Source organism: Aegilops tauschii, chromosome 6, assembly GCF_002575655.3.
Source record: "Aegilops tauschii subsp. strangulata cultivar AL8/78 chromosome 6, Aet v6.0, whole genome shotgun sequence".
NCBI lineage: Eukaryota > Viridiplantae > Streptophyta > Magnoliopsida > Poales > Poaceae > Aegilops > Aegilops tauschii.
Window position 1 is genome coordinate 338,814,339 of NC_053040.3, and position 18,417 is coordinate 338,832,755.

At 46.8% G+C, this 18,417-nt stretch overlaps 1 protein-coding gene across 1 annotated transcript; it reads right to left on the minus strand.

Annotated features, from left to right (window-relative positions):
- Nucleotides 1-10,282: 10,282 nt before the first annotated feature.
- Nucleotides 10,283-18,099, minus strand: LOC109785193 (aldehyde dehydrogenase family 3 member F1). The gene is made up of 9 exons (XM_020343806.3): nucleotides 17,785-18,099; nucleotides 17,645-17,713; nucleotides 17,468-17,564; nucleotides 11,935-12,141; nucleotides 11,683-11,807; nucleotides 11,495-11,599; nucleotides 11,246-11,406; nucleotides 11,001-11,091; nucleotides 10,283-10,921 (listed from the first exon to the last, which is right to left on the minus strand). Exons 1-9 carry the CDS (start codon nucleotides 17,995-17,997, stop codon nucleotides 10,532-10,534), a joined length of 1,458 nt encoding a protein of 485 aa, XP_020199395.1. The 5' UTR covers nucleotides 17,998-18,099; the 3' UTR covers nucleotides 10,283-10,531.
- Nucleotides 18,100-18,417: the final 318 nt, after the last annotated feature.

Consider the following 18,417-nt stretch of genomic DNA (forward strand, 5'->3'; position numbering starts at 1 on the left):
TTTCTCCCCATCTCTAAATAAAGCAAACAGGCTGCCTTTAATAAGGTCCCAGAATTGCTGATAAAATAAAAAGGAAAGCCATCAGGGACAGGCGCTCCTTCAACATAAGAGCTGAATATAGCATCCCTAATTTCCTTCTCAGTAAAAGCAGTGTCTAAAATGTTGTTATGAGCTTCAGAGACTAATTCATTCTCACTCCAAAAGTCATCTTTCAGTGTGATATCAATTTTATCTACGAAGCCAAACAACTTTTTATAATAATTAACAACACTCATAATACCTTCTGGGTCGGTAACAATACCTTCATCCTTTTCCAGCATCAGAATCTGTTTCTTCCTCCTTTTTTGGCTTGCCACAACTTTGAAATAACCAGTGTTGAGATCACCTTCTAAAATCTCCCTCTCCCTTGACCTCTGTCTAGCTTTGATCTCTTCTTTTTTCCAAATATCGTTCAGCTCACCTGCAATAGTTTTCATCCCCTGCTTAGAGTTAGGTGAGGGAGGGTGAGACTCGGAAAAAATATCTAGGCAGTTGTATTCAGCTACCAAGGCCTGTTTGTGCCTGTTTTGCTCAGCCTCATAATTAGCACACCAGCCTTTAATAGCTTTCCTGGTATTTCTAATATTAAACTGCCAAATATCAATGGCTTTGGTAAAGTAACATTTAGTATTCCAGGCTTTGTAGACTATCTCCCTAAAGCCTTCTACTTCAAGAAACCATTTCTCAAATCTAAAATCTCTTTAGGGATGGAGAAAGCACAAGTATTCAATATCAAGGGGGTGTAATCACTCCCTACCCTTGGAAGGGCTCTGAGCTGAACATTAGGGAAAGAGGCTGCCCAGTTAGTGGACATGAAAACTCTATCTATAGTGGCCATTACCAAGGAATCTTGGTTATTTCCCTAGGTGTATTTCCTGCCATTAATCTTCAGCTCAATCAGCCCAAATTTGTTGATCCAGTCATTGAACAGGTCTGCCCAGTGCTAGTTAATCAAACCAGTGTTTTTCTCACTGGCCTCTCTAATTAAATTGAAATAACCACCTACTAGTGTTGGACCAGTCCAACCAGCAAGCAAGTTGTGCAGTTCATTAATAAAGTCCAGTTTATATTGAACATAAGCAGGACCATAAAGGGAGATCAGTCTCCAGGAAGTTCCATCTTGCTTGTTTTTGAGCAAGCAAGATACACTGTAAGTGTGTATGTCACTACAAACAATATCAAAAAGATCTCCCCTAACCCTTACCAGGATGCCTCCAGCAGTGTTATTAGCAGGGAGCCATTTCCAAGTGTAACATGATCTTATATCAAAGACCTCCAATTTAAGAGGCGTGAAGTCTTCTTTCTTAGACTCACAAATACTAATAAAATCAGGTTTATGAGCTATAATAAGCTCCTTCAGCTTGTTGCATTTGATGGGCCCATTCAGGCCTCTAATGTTCCAAAATAAACCAATCATTTAACAATAAAATCAAGTTTTCTTCTACTCCTATCAGAATTAGCATATTTGACCTCAATCCAGGGGGAATCTGGCTCTGGATCCACATTCATATGTGGGCCATCACCAGTTTCTGCGTGAGTCTCTGGATTTGTGGGTAAAACATTAAATTCTTCACCAGAAATATATATGCTGGCTGGAAGAAAAACTTCAGGATTATCTTGATTAAATTTATCAAGTCTCTAAAGCTCAATGTTCTTAATCACATCAATATTGTTTTTAATATTGCACCCACTAGAACTCAAGTTAATACCCGAGCAATCAGCAGTGGAGATAAGAACATCATTATCCAGACAAGCAAAAGAGTTTTGTGTACCTTTTTTACCTTTAGTTGGTAACTCCAGTTTTTTAATCTGTTTCAACTCATGGGCTTTCTGCAGAGTAGGTCTCCCATCCTTCTTGTTTCTAGTGCTGGCCCTAGTAGTAACCACAGGACCCCACTTTTTTTGTCAGCTATGTACTGAGGAAGGGTGTGAGATTGGGTAATAACAGCCTCAAATTTCTCCAGGAGGGCACCTCCCAAGTTATCTATTGGCTTCTTTTTGACAACCTCCAAATAGCTTTTAATCATTGGGGCCCCTTTAACTTTGGAGAAGACAGTAGCTTCAATATTGTTCTCAGGGATAGGGGTGCAGCATTTTTGCACAGACTTTGTACCTCTAGAAACAGCACCAGCAGCAGTAACCTTGGCGTTGGTGTTACTAGTTCCAGTATCCATATCCTCCCCCAAAAGTTCATCATTACTAGAGTCAAAATCTTCCTCTTCTTGTTTATTTTTGGTAGGCTCATCAGCATCATTATCAGGTCCAGATGGCTTGTCAGAGGTGGTCCCAATATCAGCATCTCTCTCCACAGTAAAATTCAGTAGGTACAACTCATGATTGATTTCCACAATTCTGTCTCTGGGGATCTTGCTGGGGTCTCTAACAGCTACCAAAACCCTGACTTTCTCATAAAAACTTCTGAAAATAGTATGCCAGTCAATATTGACAAGCACTCCAAGGGTTGTGCCCACTTGAGCAATAGTTGGCCAAGAGATCCATTTTGGTGGAATACCCTTAATAACAATCCAAGTTTCTGTCAGGCTGTCATAGACAGGGTGTTCTCCATTCCAATCAGCAAAAGATATTGTAACTCCTTCCTTCTTTAGATTAATTGAGGGGTACTCCACCATGTCCTTAATCTTGTTGTTAGGAGGCAATCTGACAATGTACTTGTTTTTGTCATAGGGTCTGATCTGCCAAGGCCAGTTGGTCTTCCACATCTCAGGGAAGTGCTGACCCAGCTCCTTCCCAGAGATTTCACCCTTTTCAACAAGAACTAGTCCCACATTGCCAAAATTCAGCCACTCACAGTCCTCTGAACCACTAGTTTCAATGTGAAAAAACCCAAGATCAGTATTAGCACTTCCCCAATGTGTAGCTGCAGGATAAGCTTTGCACCAAAAGGGGCAAGCATCCATATGGTGTCCAGGGGTCTTGCACATGAAACACACTTTGGGGATTGAGCACATGCCCACAAAATGGCCAGGCAGCCCACAGTTATAGTAGATAGCTCCAATATACTTTGGGTCCACAATGAAAGGGAGATCATCTTCATGCCTAGAGGCACTCTGAGCCTGAGCAACAGCACTCTGGTTTTTGTTCTTTTTTTCTTGCTCTTGTTGTGACCAGCCTAAGTATGATCACTCCCACCCACTGATGAACTTCCACCACTGTATTGAACTGTTTGCACTGGCTGCACATTCTGACTTGCTGGGCTGAATTGCTGTTGGAACCCTAGTGCAGCTGGCATTACTCATATGATGCTGTCGCAGAAAAGGGAGAATAATATTTTGATCCGTGTCAAACTTACCGGGCAGCTCTTATCCTCATCCCTGGGGCAGTATAAAATTCTACTCCCTCTTATTCATATTAGTTATCTCTGGTTTAGTACCACTTTGAGGAGTACTAAAAATAGACGACTCCACAACATGAACCAGGCAACCGACCATACATAAATTTCTAGGATGTGGCTAGCGCTCACTCGCTCAGTCGAGTCACATTTAACAAACTCTCAGTCCATCAACACTATTGAACCAGACCGGTTTGATTTTTCCACCGCAAAGGTTGTTATTTGTTTTTTTACTAGTCTTGTCACCGATGAAGGTTTGTGGGCCGGAAGGCTTATATGGGAACCAGGGTCTAGGGTTACATGTTCTAAATCAGTTAGGAGGAGTCCTCCGGACGCGAGTTGCCGTGTCTTGTACTCCAAGCCTTCTGGCCCACCACGTTGTGAGGCCACGGGCCGAGTTGATTGGCTCATGACATAACCGACCTAGGGGGCCCAGGTTTGCTCCTGGTAAGGTGAGGCACCCATGGGCCGTAACACCGGCAATAGCCCCTGAACTAGTCTTTGGATCCGGCTACTTTCTGGTCGGTGTTGATATGCTGGTGCCGGCCTGTGCAACTTTGTCGAAGTCGAAGCCGGTTCATGAAGCTCCCATGTTCTTGAATTGTTGATATAGATAGCCAATCTTCACGGCAAGTCATCCCATGAAGGCTGCTAGTGCAGGTTGATTCCTGCACAACACTTGTGAAAATTCTCAAAATACACTACTTTGGTCATGAGGGGACAGGACCAGGTTCTAACACGGCCAATCGAACCGGACCACCTTAGTCATGCGGACTGCCAGTCAAAGTGTCGTGAGCGAAGGTCATGGACCCCACTCATGGATCACTGAAAGATCATGCACTAGATGCTCACGAAACGATCCCATCAAGTATTATCTTTGCAACACCGGGAGGGGGGATCTAATGTGCCGAGCCAACAGTGTTTCGGTAGACTTGCAGTCAAGGTGTTGGATGGGGCCATGAAGCAACAAGGTTGGCCATGTAGCCTTCAATAAAATGATGCGTGGGACTTTAGAAAAAAATCATGGAGTGGCTTCCTTCTCACGTGCTAGATGGTCCATAGAGTAACTAAGATAGTCACAAAATCTATATGCGACATAGAATCCTTCAAAGACAACATCCACCTTTTAGTATCTGGCTCACTGGTTTCGTGCATCAGTTCAACCAAATCTGAATCGTCAAGTGCTCAAACACAATGTGACATGTTACACTCAAGTAAAGAATATCTCCATGAATCCTTCGAACCGTGAAGGCCACAATTACTGGCCGGCAACATGTGCCTATGATGAAGGAGATTAGTCATAGGCATGGAGTATTGGGAAATTTACCACAAGAACATTTCTAGCTTTGATGGTACCCGTACTTTCCACATCTTGGTCCACATTCGCCGCTCTACCTCCAAGTTCGATGTGTCTCCATGTTACTCTAGCCACACCTCCCGTCGAAGCTTTGTGGCCATGAGCATTTAATAGGCTTACCAAATGGAGAACACATCCTTCCTTTCAAAATTCCAAGACCAAAATGAACCACCTGGCTAGTGTAAGGGAATTGAGAGGATCACCTCGACATCTGTTACTATGAAGATCACTTGGATCTTTTCCGATTCCAGGCTGCAGAGTTTTGTAAGATGAGCTCATTATTAACGAGCCGTGGAGAGTTCTCAGATCGGGCGCATGTTACAGTTCGGGGTAACCAGTTGTGCTGCCACTTGTCAGTAGTTTTCCCGTCCCCGATCCTTCATATGAGCCCTTTGGCGATGATGTCTCTCTCCTCTGGATGGATTAGCAAATCTGGGTTGGAGAATTCCCCAATTATGCTTGCAGGAAATCATGTGTTGTTTGCTTGTCACCTTTTTTCAACTCAAATACTTTTTTCGCTTCCTAGCAACTCTGCTCTTAACTGGCTAGTAATACTGTAAGCAACAACCCTCCTCGGGTTCGAGGTTGTCTATATCTCACTTGTAAAGAGGTGTTGAAGGAAATATGCCCTAGAGGCAATAATAACGTTATTATTTTATTTCCTTATATCATGATAAATGTTTATTATTCATGCTAGAATTGTATTAACCAGAAACTTAGTACATGTGTGAATACATAGACAAAACAGAGTATCCCTTGTATGCCTCTACTTGACTAGCTTGTTTGAAAAAGATGGTTATGTTTCCTAGCTATAGACATGTGTTGTCATTTGATGAACATGATCACATCATTAGAGAATGATGTGATGGACAAGACCCATCCGTTAGCTTAGCATTATGATCGTTAAATTTTATTGCTATTGCTTTCTTCATGACTTATACATGTTCGTCTGACTATGAGATTATGCAACTCCCGAATACCGGAGGAACACTTAGTGTGCTATCAAACGTCACAACGTAACTGGGTGATTATATAGATGCTCTACAGGTGTCTCCGATGGTGTTTGTTGAGTTGGCATAGATCTAGATTAGGATTTGTCACTCAGTGTATCAGAGAGGTATCTCTGGGCCCTCTCGGTAATGCTCATCACTATAAGCCTTGCAAGCAATGTAACTAATGAGTTAGTTGAGGGATGATGCATTACGGAACGAGTAAAGAGACTTGCCGGTAACAAGATTGAACTAGGTATGATGATACCGACGATCGAATCTCGGGCAGGTAACATACCGATGACAAAGGGAACAACGTATGTTGTTATGCGGTTTCACCGATAAAGATCTTCGTAGAATATGTAGGAGCCAATATGAGCATCCAGATTCCGCTATTGGTTATTGACCGAAGATGTGTCCCGGTCATGTCTACATAGTTCTCGAACCCGTAGGGTCCGCACGCTTAACGTTCGATGACGATTTGTATTATGAGTTATGTGATTTGATTACCGAAGTTTGTTTGGAGTCCCGGATGAGATCACGGACATGACGAGGAGTCTCGAAATGGTCGAGACGTAAAGATCGATATATTGGAAGGCTATATTCGGACATCGGAAAGGTTCTGAGTGGTTCGGGTATTTTTCGGAGTACCGAAGAGTTACGGGAATTCGCCGGGGGAAGTATTGGGCCTTCATTGGCCTTAGTGGAAAGGAGAGAAGGGCCACAAGGGGAGGCCGCGCGCCCCCCCATGGGCTGGTCCGAATTGGACTAGGGAGGGGGCGGCGCCCCCCCTCTTTCCTTCTCCCTCTCCTATTCCTTCCGTCTCTCCCCTCTTGGAAAAGGAAGGGGACTCCTACTAGGATTGGGAATCCTAGTTGGACTGCCCCTATAGGCGCGCCCCTCCTAGGCCGGCCTCCTCTTCCCCCCTCCTTTATATACGTGGGCAGGGGGGCACCCAAAGACACACAAGTTGAACTTTTAGCCGTGTGCGGTGCCCCCTCCACAGTTTTACACCTCGGTCATATCGTCGTTGTGCTTAGGCGAAGCCCTGCGCCGGTAACTTCATCATCACCGTCACCACACCGTCGTGCTGACGAAACTCTCTCTCGGCCTCAACTGGATCAAGAGTTCGAGGGACGTCATCGAGCTGAACGTGTGCAGATCGCGGAGGTGCCGTGCGTTCGGTACTTGGATCGGTTGGATCGCGAAGACGTTCGACTACATCAACCGCGTTACTAAACGCTTCTGCTTTCGGTCTACGAGGGTACGTGGACACACTCTCCCCGCTCGTTGTTATGCTTCTCCTAGATAAATCTTGCGTGATCGTATGATTTTTTTTAAAAATACTACGTTCCCCAACAGGTGTATAGGACGCTCGCCTACAACACAATTAAATGGTTTGGGCCCAAGTTTCTCCTCCCCTACCTCTTGCCTAACCCACAGTATAGCACAACATAAGCACATTTTTTCTTCCTTTTCCCACCTTTAGTTTTGTTTATTTTTTCTCTATTAAAAATTAATATATTTATGGAAATAGGCTATTTTTATGTATTAAAAAAATGTCCGTGTAGCTTACACAAGTGTTCATGTAGTTCAGAAAAACTATGTTCTTGAAATTTTTTCACAATGTTCATGCATCCGGGGAAGAAATGTTCATGAACATTTAAGTGTTCTTGAAGTTTTAATTTTTACAATGTCGGTAACATCTAAAAAAATGTTCATCCCATTTAAAAAAAATCAAACATTTACTTCATGATTTGCTTTTAAATAATGTTCATGAAAGTGAAAAATTTGTTTGCGCAATCTAAAGAAAATGTCCATAGCATATATAAAAGTATTGGTGCCATTTAAAAAATTTGTTCACAACACTTCAAATAAGTTTTAAAAAAATGTTCATGGTAATATAAACAATAAGTTGCGCAACTTTTAAAAATGTTTGTACCACTTAAGAAAATAACACTTAAAAATGTTCATGAAAACATATAAATTGTTTTGTGCAATATTTTAAAAAATGTTCACGACATGTAAAAAGATGTTTATACACTAAATTGATGGATTAAAATAATTCATAAATTTGGAAAATGAAGATATTAAAAAATTAAAATAGAAGACTGGTAATTGAAAAAAAGAGAAAAATGAAAAATACGAAAGAAATGCAGAAAAACTGGCGGAGAAATAAGCAAAACAAAAGGGTCTGCTATGCGTCGATCGGGGATCTTTTAAAAGATCCACCGGCTCGAGAGTCATGGGATGTAGCACACTCTAGCGGCTCAACGTCCCCCTCTACTTCACAACACATATCTTGTTGCAGAAACATTTACAACAAAGGTTATGTTGCCGAATATATTTTTTGCAACATAGATTGTGTTGCAAGAATTTTTTTTGCAACAGAGTTCTTGTCACAGATATTTTTTCAACAGAGATTTTGTTGTATAGTTTTTATGCAACATAGCTGATGTTGCAAAAACTTGTCTAAGTTGCAGTCATTGTTCGCTGCTATCGTTTGCAACACCGCTGTTGTTGCAAGATAGGGTAAATGGGCACGTGGTAGGCAAGGGAAATAACAAAGGTGTGCGAGGGTTCGTGAGGACACATGAATCAAGGGCGATCTAACGGCTTTGTAGGTGGCGGAACTCTCTGCGCGATCAGTCGGCGGAGCATTAGCGTTTCCCAAAAAGAAAAGAAATAAAATGGGAAATGATATAGTTCATCTGGCGGATTATCATGCTCCCATCTTCCGCCTTGGTTGCACTCCCACGGCTGATGGTGGAATTGGCTCCCCACGATCTCTACTTTCTGCAACAAGGCCTTTGTGACAAAAAAACTGTAACAAGACCTCTGTTACAAAAACAATTAAATTGCAACCAGTCCTCCGTTGAAAAAAAAATTGTAACAAGACCTCTATTGTAAAAAGAATTGCAGCGAGACCTCTGTAGCAAAAAAAAATACAACTTGACCTATATTTTGCCAAAAATTCTGCAACATGACCCGAATTGCAGAAAATTACCGCAACGGGACCTTTGTTGCAATGGTAGAAGGTGACGCCCGGCCACTCAATTCACCAGATCCAACGTCGCGCAAGGCAATGTATGTTTTAAATAGATCCGCCAGCCGATGCATAGCGGCGCCCAAATAAAATCGACAAGGAGCTTCCCCAACAGCCGAGTACAAGGTTTGTTAAAACCAGAGCTACTGGGATGGCCCAGATAGAACACCACTGCAGGCAAGAGATCTGCGCGAGAGCTATGTCTTGATTGTTGTGGGACATAGCTGCGGCTCGCCTTGGGCGCGAGGCTAATGGGCCGGCTGGGTTCTGTAGCTGCCTCTGCGTGGGTTTTTGCTTTATGTTTTTCTTTCTCGATTTTGACTGGTTGCATCGGTTTTCTTCGGATTTTTTCTTCTTCGGGTATCTTTTGATTTTATTTCTTCTTTCTTTTGTTTTCTTAGTTTTTTATTTTTCTCGTTTCTTTTTTCAATTTTATTATTTTTATGCAAGATATGTCTAAATTTTTATATATATCGTACATTTTTCATATACATCTGGAACATTTTATAGATGTTTAATATTTTTAAAATACATGATTAACATTTATTAAATATATGTTTTGATGTCTATCTTTTTTCATACATATTTAAAAAAAATTATACATCTAAAACATTTTTTATGCATAGCATTTTTCAAATACTTGAGAACATTTTTTCCACTATAGATGACTAAATTTTCTGATACCCATAGTTTATTTTTTGTATATATCTGAAACATTATTTTTATACATGTTTACATTTTTCTAATACATGATTAACAATGTTCTCTAATTCATGTTTGAAAAAAATTATAATACTATGTGTTAAAAAATCAAATACACCTGGAAACATTTTTTTGAATGATATCAATATTTTTATTAAACTAAGTATTTTTGTACATTGTATAAAGATTTTCTAAAAATGTCACGTTCATTTTTTTTAAACGCGTGAATCTAATGGTTATTATATAGTTTGGTAGATTTGTGTATGTAGACCTAGTGGTTGTAATATTCTTAGGTCAAAAACTTGTGATTTGTGTAAGTGCAACGGTTATAATTTGCTTAGGTACAATTATGTCGATCTGGCAGTTGTGATTTGTTTCTTAATGTTGGTCCATGATTTATTACAACTTCTGTGTACAATAGATAGATTTTTAGGAACATAGTACAAACGTAGACGCTCATTACACGCACACACACTCACCCCTATAACTGTACCCACACACTTTATACCCATATGAGCATCTTTAGGAAACTGATTCAACAGATGTTAAGATTGACAAAATGATCATAGACGCCTTGTAGCTGACAGACACATCATATCGCTGAAAGAATAGCGTCGGAGAACCTAAAATAAATCTAAAAAATATGCAAACACCCATACCAATCTAGGACTTGAGCCCGGACGGGCTCGTTCCACCAAAAAAAACATAACCATCTAAGCTTATTAGTCATGTCCTAACTTTGAAACAATAAAATCTAGGGATCTCATGTCCAGCTACAGATTTAATTAGAAAAGGTAAAGTACAACAACTTGAATATATTAGACCATGGAACTGTTGGCGCAATATACTGATAGGGTTGCACCATGGTTCAGACATTTTTAGAAGGGGACGCGGTAGTTCAGATGCTTAAGTATATACCTAGGGCGACAACACACATTCATCATCAACCGTGTAAACCACGGGATAACCATCGAGCATGACTGGCTACACGCAACGGCGAGTGCAGATTCTCCAGCTTCGCCGGCAGCGTCTTCCTCCTCCCGCCCCGTTCACCTCCTCAGGCCGAGCAGCGCGAGGAACAGCGACACGTAGTCGTAGCGGAAGACGTGCCGCAGCAACGCGAGCTTGCTGTCGTCGTTCCACGGCGGGTACCTGAACATGAACTCCAACAGGAAGCTTCGCCTGAACACCGCCTTCTTGTGGCTGAACATCTCGAAGGAGTACTTGCCGTGGTACTGCCCGAACCCGCTCTGCCCGACGCCGCCGAACGGGATGCTCTCCAGCCCGTACTGCACGATCGCGTCGTTGAAGGTGACGCTCCCGGACGATGTCTCCCTGACGATCCGCTGCTTCAGCGCCTCGCTCGTGGTGAAGGCGTAGATCGCGAGCGGCTTGGGCCTGGAGCTCACGAACTCGATGCTGTCCTCGATCTTCTTCACCTGCGAGCAGAAGCATCACATGTTAGCTCGACTGTTGGCTTCTGTGAAAGGTTGCCGCTGTCGTCGTTGATTGATGTACCGTGATGATCGGGAGGAGAGGGCCAAAAATCTCCTCTGTCATGACATCAGAGTCGAGTGGTGGATTCAGCAGGATGGTGGGCTCGATGCTCCTGCGCCATTGGAATCATGGCATCAGACAGACAGACAGAGACACACAAAAAGAAAAGAGACACCGAGTACTGCAGCAGTGTACAGGGAGGGCCAATAATAAGAAGCTACAGTAGCACTGAGGCTACATAGGTGCTGTTGAGTGGAGGAACTTACAAGGTCTTTGGGTCCACGTCCCCACCATGCACAATGGAACGGCTCACCTTGTGATCCTCCAGGAGGCCACATAACCTATTGAACTGTCTCTCGTTCAGAATGCGCGCCATGTCCTCTGGTTTCGTGAAGAGTCTCTCCAGTGTTGATTTCAGCAGCTCAATCTTAATTCAGAGAATAACTATATAGTCAGAACGTAAAACAGCAGGTAATTAGTATCATGAAACAAGAACAGTTCAGCAGAAACCAGACCAGAATCGGCGCAAACTGTTCCTCCACAAGTATGTAATCGATGGCTATGCAAGCTTGACCGGCGCAAGTGGACCATTTCGCGCCTATTATGCGATTTACGGCAACCTGCACATGTTGAGATGCATGTGGTAAGATTATTTTATCCGACCTTGGCAAAACTGAAAACAAGCGAAGGCCAGGGGGTTTACCTGACTGTCTCTTTTGCTGTCCAGCCAATCTACAATGCACGGGCATTTCGAGCCAAGCTCAAGCGCCACTGGGGTCAAGTACTTTGCAGCTTTTGTCATGATAATGCGACCTACACGGGCACCCCCTAAACGCCAACAAAACAGAACAATTACCGTCAGAATACGAATACGTGCAATGCAAGAACCGTCAGCAGCGACTTTGCTTCAGAAATCAGGATCAACACGAACTTGAAGGCTTGTACTACTAATTACCGGTGAAGAGGACTTTGTCCCATCGGTGCTCCATTAGCTCTTGTCCAATTTCCGCTGCACCCAAGACGACCTTCACAGCCTCGGCGTCAAGGTATCTCGGTATGTTGGCAGCGAGAAATGCTGCGGTGGCCGGCGCGAGCTCGGACGGTTTCAAAACCACGGCGTTGCCAGCCGCTAAGGCACCGGAGAGCGGCTCCAGAGCTAAGCCTGCATGCAGCATAAACGCGAGATTGTGTACATTTTGAGTATGCAAACTACGACAGGTTAAACACACAAGGTTAAAAGCATGTTTGGCGTGTAGTCACATATTGCGAAATTTTGCCAATGTTTATTTAACTGTCATATATAGTTTTGACTACTAGTTACCACATTTTTGTGCCTTGCTATAACTTAATTGAAAAGTTATGACAAAATATGATGCTTTTTTTAGAAAAGGAAAATATGAATGTGAAGTAAACATATCCCAAGTATTCGGTAAAAAACTTGGCAAAAGAAGATGATTAAGTTGTCAATCAAATTTCTTTTCACACTAGTAATTCGATCTTCCGGGCAAATGGAACCGCCTGTTTGATCTCTCCGCTTGGGGGCCACACCCATTTTTTGAGGTACGTTGTGAAATGTCAATGAAGGATTCATGGACACTGAACACGCTTGTTTATTGTTGCTCATTACTAGTCGGTCCTATCCCCCACATGGATGCATCACCTATCCATGAAACCTCTGCTCAAATGAGTTCATGCCAAGCAGCAGCGAAAATGGCATGACAATGGATGGTGGACTCAAAACATCAAGTTCCTAACCGTAATTAACAGTGCATTGTAAAATAAATTCATATGATGCACCCGAAGGGACCGGGTTCCACTATCAACCATGACGGAATAGAAACACAAAACAACATCCATGTGCCAGCATCTGCATGCAAAAGCTAAACGCAAAACAAACGAAAACAACATAGTTTTATGAGACAGGCTGCCACGCTAACAGCAAAACATCAAAGAGCTATGCTATGCAACCTCATTGTCTTGACTAGGTCTTGATGTTGTATCGTTCTAGAGAGTAGAGACCGGGTATGATCTTGATATTAATATGTTACCATTTGTCAAAAAACTTCTATTATTATTAATAGTGTTATGTTCATATTAAAAAAAAGAAATGTAGTACTGTGATAAAACCCAGATTCGAAAGCATATCTGTGGTCCAACTTGCCTCCCGCGTCGCCTTGCTCGGGCAACACGGGGGAACCCTAGCGCCGCCGCCAGGCCCCTCACCGCCGCTCCCCCGCTTTGCCGCCGCTGGAGGGGCCGCCGGCGAAGCTCGCGCATGCCCCAGGGAAGGTGGCGGCGGGGCGTTTCCCCTTTCTGTGACGTTGGGCACGGGCGAGCTACAGGGCTGCAGGAGCAGCGTCTGTGCGGGGAGCGGCCGAATCATGGCCGGGTTGGCCGGATCTACCTTCTCCGCCCTCGATGGCCACTCTCGATGTGGTGCGTGATGCGTCGGCGGACGGGTGCTCGGTGGCTCCATGGTTAGGTCGCGGGAGTCGGCGAGATGGTCTGCAGCGGGCGGCGTGCGCCAATGAGGTGGGGCTCGACGGCTCAATGGTGGAGCTGTGAGCTCCGGCGGGCAGCGAGGGCTGGAGCTCACGGCTCCACCATTGAGCCGTCGATGTGTCGGCGACCATGGATTCGCGACAGGCGAGGCGGCGGCCACGGTGCTTGTTGTCCCTGTGGCGGCGACGGGTGTTGCGGCTCGACGAGTTCCGGGGTGCGGCTCCTCCTTTCCTGCGGTGGGGTCGGCCCGATGGCGGTGACGGCGATGCGTGTCCATGGACTGGCAGGACAACGACTGTTGTCCGAGGGTGGGGCGGCCTTGGCAGGGGCGGGCGGTGTCGGAAGGCTCCCCTCGGTGCTCTGCGGTGCTGGTTTGCTGGAGGTTTGTGGCTAACCGGTACGGGCTGGTGGTGGTCGATCATCTCAGGGAGAAATCCTTCTTCCGGCCTTTGCCGGATCTGACGACAGCGGCACCTGCGGTCGTCTGGATCTTTCTTGGAAGCGTCACTGACGTATGGTGCTCCACCCCTCACCCCGTGGCGTTATCTCCAGAGGGAAACCTCAGATCCGCGGGATCGGGCGATGAAGGCGTCTTCACGTCTTCTTCCTCCTTGGGGGCGTCGTCTCGGTGCCGGCGACAACCTGAGACCAGTGAATGGCGGCATCTTTGCCACGTGGAATGATGACATCTTCGCCGCGTGGTTTACTGAGGCGACCGTTTCGAGGGCGCTGATTTCTGTTTGGCAACGATGATGGTGTGAAGTGGAGCTTGGGTCGTAGCTTGGGCTTCGGTAGTCAGATCTTCCCGGCGTATCCGATGTGCTCTTCCGTGGGTTGCTTGGTTGCGTTGAAGTCGGAGCTGCGGTGGAGCGAGTCTAGGTGGTGACGATGACATGCACCCGATGGTCATTTGTGGAGGGCACACTCGGCGCAAGTCATGCATATTTCCCTTGTGAAGCTCGTCGTCAAAGTTGGAGCTGTCGGTTGTTCGCGCGTGTGGCCATCTGTTGACATGTGCCGTCATGGCTTCTGTGCAGCTGTTTGCAGGGCGGCTTCGTTGGTGGAGCTCTATGGTGAAGTCGGAGTCACCTGTCAGAGGTAACCAGTGATGACGATGACGCTTGCGACTCCTCGGCGGTCTTTTCTTCTTTGCAGCTCATGTTTCATGTTGGTGCCCAGGTTCGCTGGTGGTGCCAATGTCATTTGGGTTGGGTTCTATCGGTTTTCGCCCAGTCTTCTGTCAATTAACCGGGCAATTCCCACTTCTTCTTAATCAATGAAAATGGCAAGTTTTTTGCCTCGTTTCAAAAAAATAAGAAAAAGAAATGTTGTTAGAAGAAGAGAAAAGGAACAGCCTTAGAGCATGTACAACTGCATATGACAAATCTGACCCCTCAAACGTCTGTGGATGTGTTCGGGCACGTCCGCGGGCAGTGACTGGGCACTCCTCAAATTAGCCCAAGTGCATCCGAACATCTCATACTAGATTCCCAAATCCAGAAAAAGCATGCAAACAATAAACCTACGTACTACGTAGAGATCTAGCTACTCCTCGTCGGAGATGTCGACAATCTCCGTGCCCGGCTTCGGCAGCATGGGCGGCAGCTACAGCAACCGAGCCTCCGGCTGCTCCGCTCCGGCGTCCTCCTCCTCTATCTCCGTGTCAAGTTTGGCGAAGAGCGCGTCGGATGCCGCCTGGTCCTGCCGGAGTAACTGTTGGTTGGCCTCCACGTAGGCCTCATCCTGGATGGACTCCAGGATCGCCTGCTGCTCCGCCATCTCCACGGCTTGGGCGACAGCGAACTCCGCCTCTGCCTCCGTCATGTTGAAGCCTTGCTCCGGTAGCTCTGCCTCGTCCTTCTCCGGATCCGCCTCCTCCATCGCCTCCGGCAGCGGCTCTCCCTCCATCTCCTCCGATTGCTGCTCCTTGTCCTCCTCCAGCTCCGGCGAGTCCGGCGGTCGGCCGCAGCGATGTGGGCGGCGCGCCTTTTGCCTGGATCTCCTCCGCGATCTGCCTCTGGCGCTCGGGCGTGAGCGTAGTGTACGTGGTGATCAGCCGCCGGACCATGGCTATTCCGGAGAGCGGGGGAGAGGAGGCGGACGGGCTCGGGTGGCGGCGGAGAGAGGGAGGAGATGGATGGGCTAGGGTTGGGGGACGCCGGCCGGCTTAAATAGCTGGATTTGGCCTTGGGCGGCGAGCCGGAGCGACACAAGCGGCGATGGAGGAGGCGTCCATCGGACGCCGGGTTTCCGGACGAGTCCGTGTGGGACCCCATCGTCAGGCCTACGCATTGAACGCGCCCGGGCGCGTCCATATCCGGCCCATATTTGAGCTGGATATGAGGGGTGCAGGTTAGCCCGGGCATTTGAGGCCCATTTGAGGAGACCGTCTGGGTCAAAAGATCGTGAGTGATCAATGACCGGGCGGCCCGCCCGGGCGTATGAGGCGCGTTTGGGGCGCCCGGCTGTAGATGCTCTTATGCATATCAACATGTCATACAAGTGACCAACCTCCTCCTCCTCTATCTCCGTGTTGAGTTCGGCGAAGAGCGCGTCGGATGCCGCATGCTCCTGCCGGGGGAATTGTAGGTTGGCCTCCACGTAGGCGTCATCCTGGATGGACTCTAGGATGACCTGCTGCTCCGCCAACTCCGTGGCTTGGGCGACGACAAACTCCACCTCCGCCTCCGCCATGTTGAAGCCCTGCTCCGGTAGCTCCACCCCGTCGTCCTCCAGATCCGCCCCTTCCACCGGCTCCGGCAGCGACTCTACCTCCTCCTCCGGCTGCTGCTCCGCATCCTCCTCGGACTCCGGCGAGTCCGGAGGCAACTCGACAACGATGTGGGCGGCGCGCCTTGCCTGGATCTCCTCCGCGATCTGCCTCCGGCGCTCGGGAATGAGCATAGTGTACGTGGTGATCAGCCGCCGAACCATGGCTATGCCGGAGAGTGTGGAAGAACGGGGGAGGAGATGGACGGGTTCGGGTGGCGGCAGTGAGAGGGAGGAGTTGGACGGGCTAGGGTTGGGGGACGCTGGCCGGCTTAAATAGCCGGATTTGGCCTTGGGCGGCGAGGCGGAGTGGCGCCACGCGGCGTTCACACCGCAGCGATGGAGGAGGCGTCCGTTCGACCGCCGAGTTTCTAGGCGAGTCCGCGTGGGACCCCATCGTTAGTCCTACGTGACGGACGCGCCTATCCGTCCCATATTTGAGTTGTATATGAAGGGTACTGGTCAGCCCGGTCGTTTGAGGCCCGTTTGAGGTGGCCTTTGGGGTCAAAAAATCGTGACCGATCGGTGACCGGGCGGCCTACCTAGACATATGAGGCAGGTTTAGAACGCCCCGCTGTAGATGCTCTTAAGCATATCAACCTGTCATACAAGTGACCAACCAACCACATGTATGTAGGAAATGGAAGGCATGCACTTGTCACAATCGCAAGACTGCACCTAGCTTGTTGCCATCAGAAAGGTTGTTTAAACTCAGACCTCGTACAGCACCGCTGGTCTTTGGTCGTACAAGCATGTGAGGTACTTTGGCAGTAAACCATGTGAGCGTACAGCGAGCCAACAACACCTCGTAATCGTCTTCTTTGAACCTCTTTTTCTTTAGATGCTACGCTGGTACTAGTGGTGAGATTCGTTTTTTAGATGCTAGCGGTGAGAATTGGTCTGTCATGATCGATTTTTTCCGACACCGAAGATGTTCTTTTCTGCAGTAGTCACTTTCTTAAGTGTCTTATACTGATTTCCGGTAGGCACCGATGGTCTCCATCAAGTAATTAATCACGCAATATAAATACGAGAATTGCCGGTCAATAAATAGATGATAGAATTCGTATGATGGCCTGATATCTATCTAACCAACATGGTGACTAGCAGTGATTCGGCGTCAGACTTCATCGTCTATTCATCTCATTGCAAAGATAATGAAGAACTGAGAGAACAGGCATAATGAAACTGAAGGGGTTGTGGAGCAAAGAGGGCACCTAATGGGAGATTCCAGCAGGAGAAAATGAGCACGACCCCGAGCGGCTCCGGCAGCACCAGCGCCGTCGCCGGAAAGGAAACCAACGGCGTAGGAGCCTACACTGACAAAAACAACAAGTCATGCAGCAGCCCAATTAAGTTTGTATATAAAGCCATGGCGATTGGCAAGGACTTGCCTTCTCAGGGGCCGCCCATTTCTCGAGGTTTTGCAGCGTGTGCTTGATGGACTTGACGACAACACCAACCTAAAGACCAGCAGCACAGATCAGGGGAGAGATTGGCCAAAACGGAGCAACAACCCTCTATAGTTACGTACCTCGTCTCTGAAGGATTCAGTCCGGTGCTTGCCGAGGTCGTCGTGGAGCGCGTCGAAGATCTCCTCCTCCTTCTCCGTCAGGAGCCTGATGAGCCCGTTGAGCTGCGACCGCCTCCATGAGAGGTCCTTGGTCCTGCCGCTCTTGTACACCACTCGCAGGCTGCTCACGAGGCTCCCCAAGCCAAGGGCCGGCTTCTCCTCCATGGTTCCCATGGATGGATGGATGGAAGGGGCGGGCACCGGCTTAGCTTGGGTTGAGCATGCGGGCGACCCAACGTGTGTTAAATAGGCAAGGCAACCAAAGGCGGAGCGTGGCAGACTGACTGACTGGGTAGTGTGTCGTGGTTCATGTGGACTTGTGGAGTGAACATGGCAGTTTATGGACCGTGATTACCGAAATCCACAATTTCTTTTGCGGGAACCCAAATCCGCATTAACTAGAGGAGTTGGGGCCTTTTAGACTAGCCACAATGGGTAGTAACATAGACTAGTAACATGCACATATTACTAGTTTATGTTACTACCTCTATAGTGGGGAGTAACATATGTGTGGTAACATGCAACACTTCATTTATTAGGCTATATAGACTCATTTTGCCTTGATATTTGTGATGTTACTCATACTACTAGTAA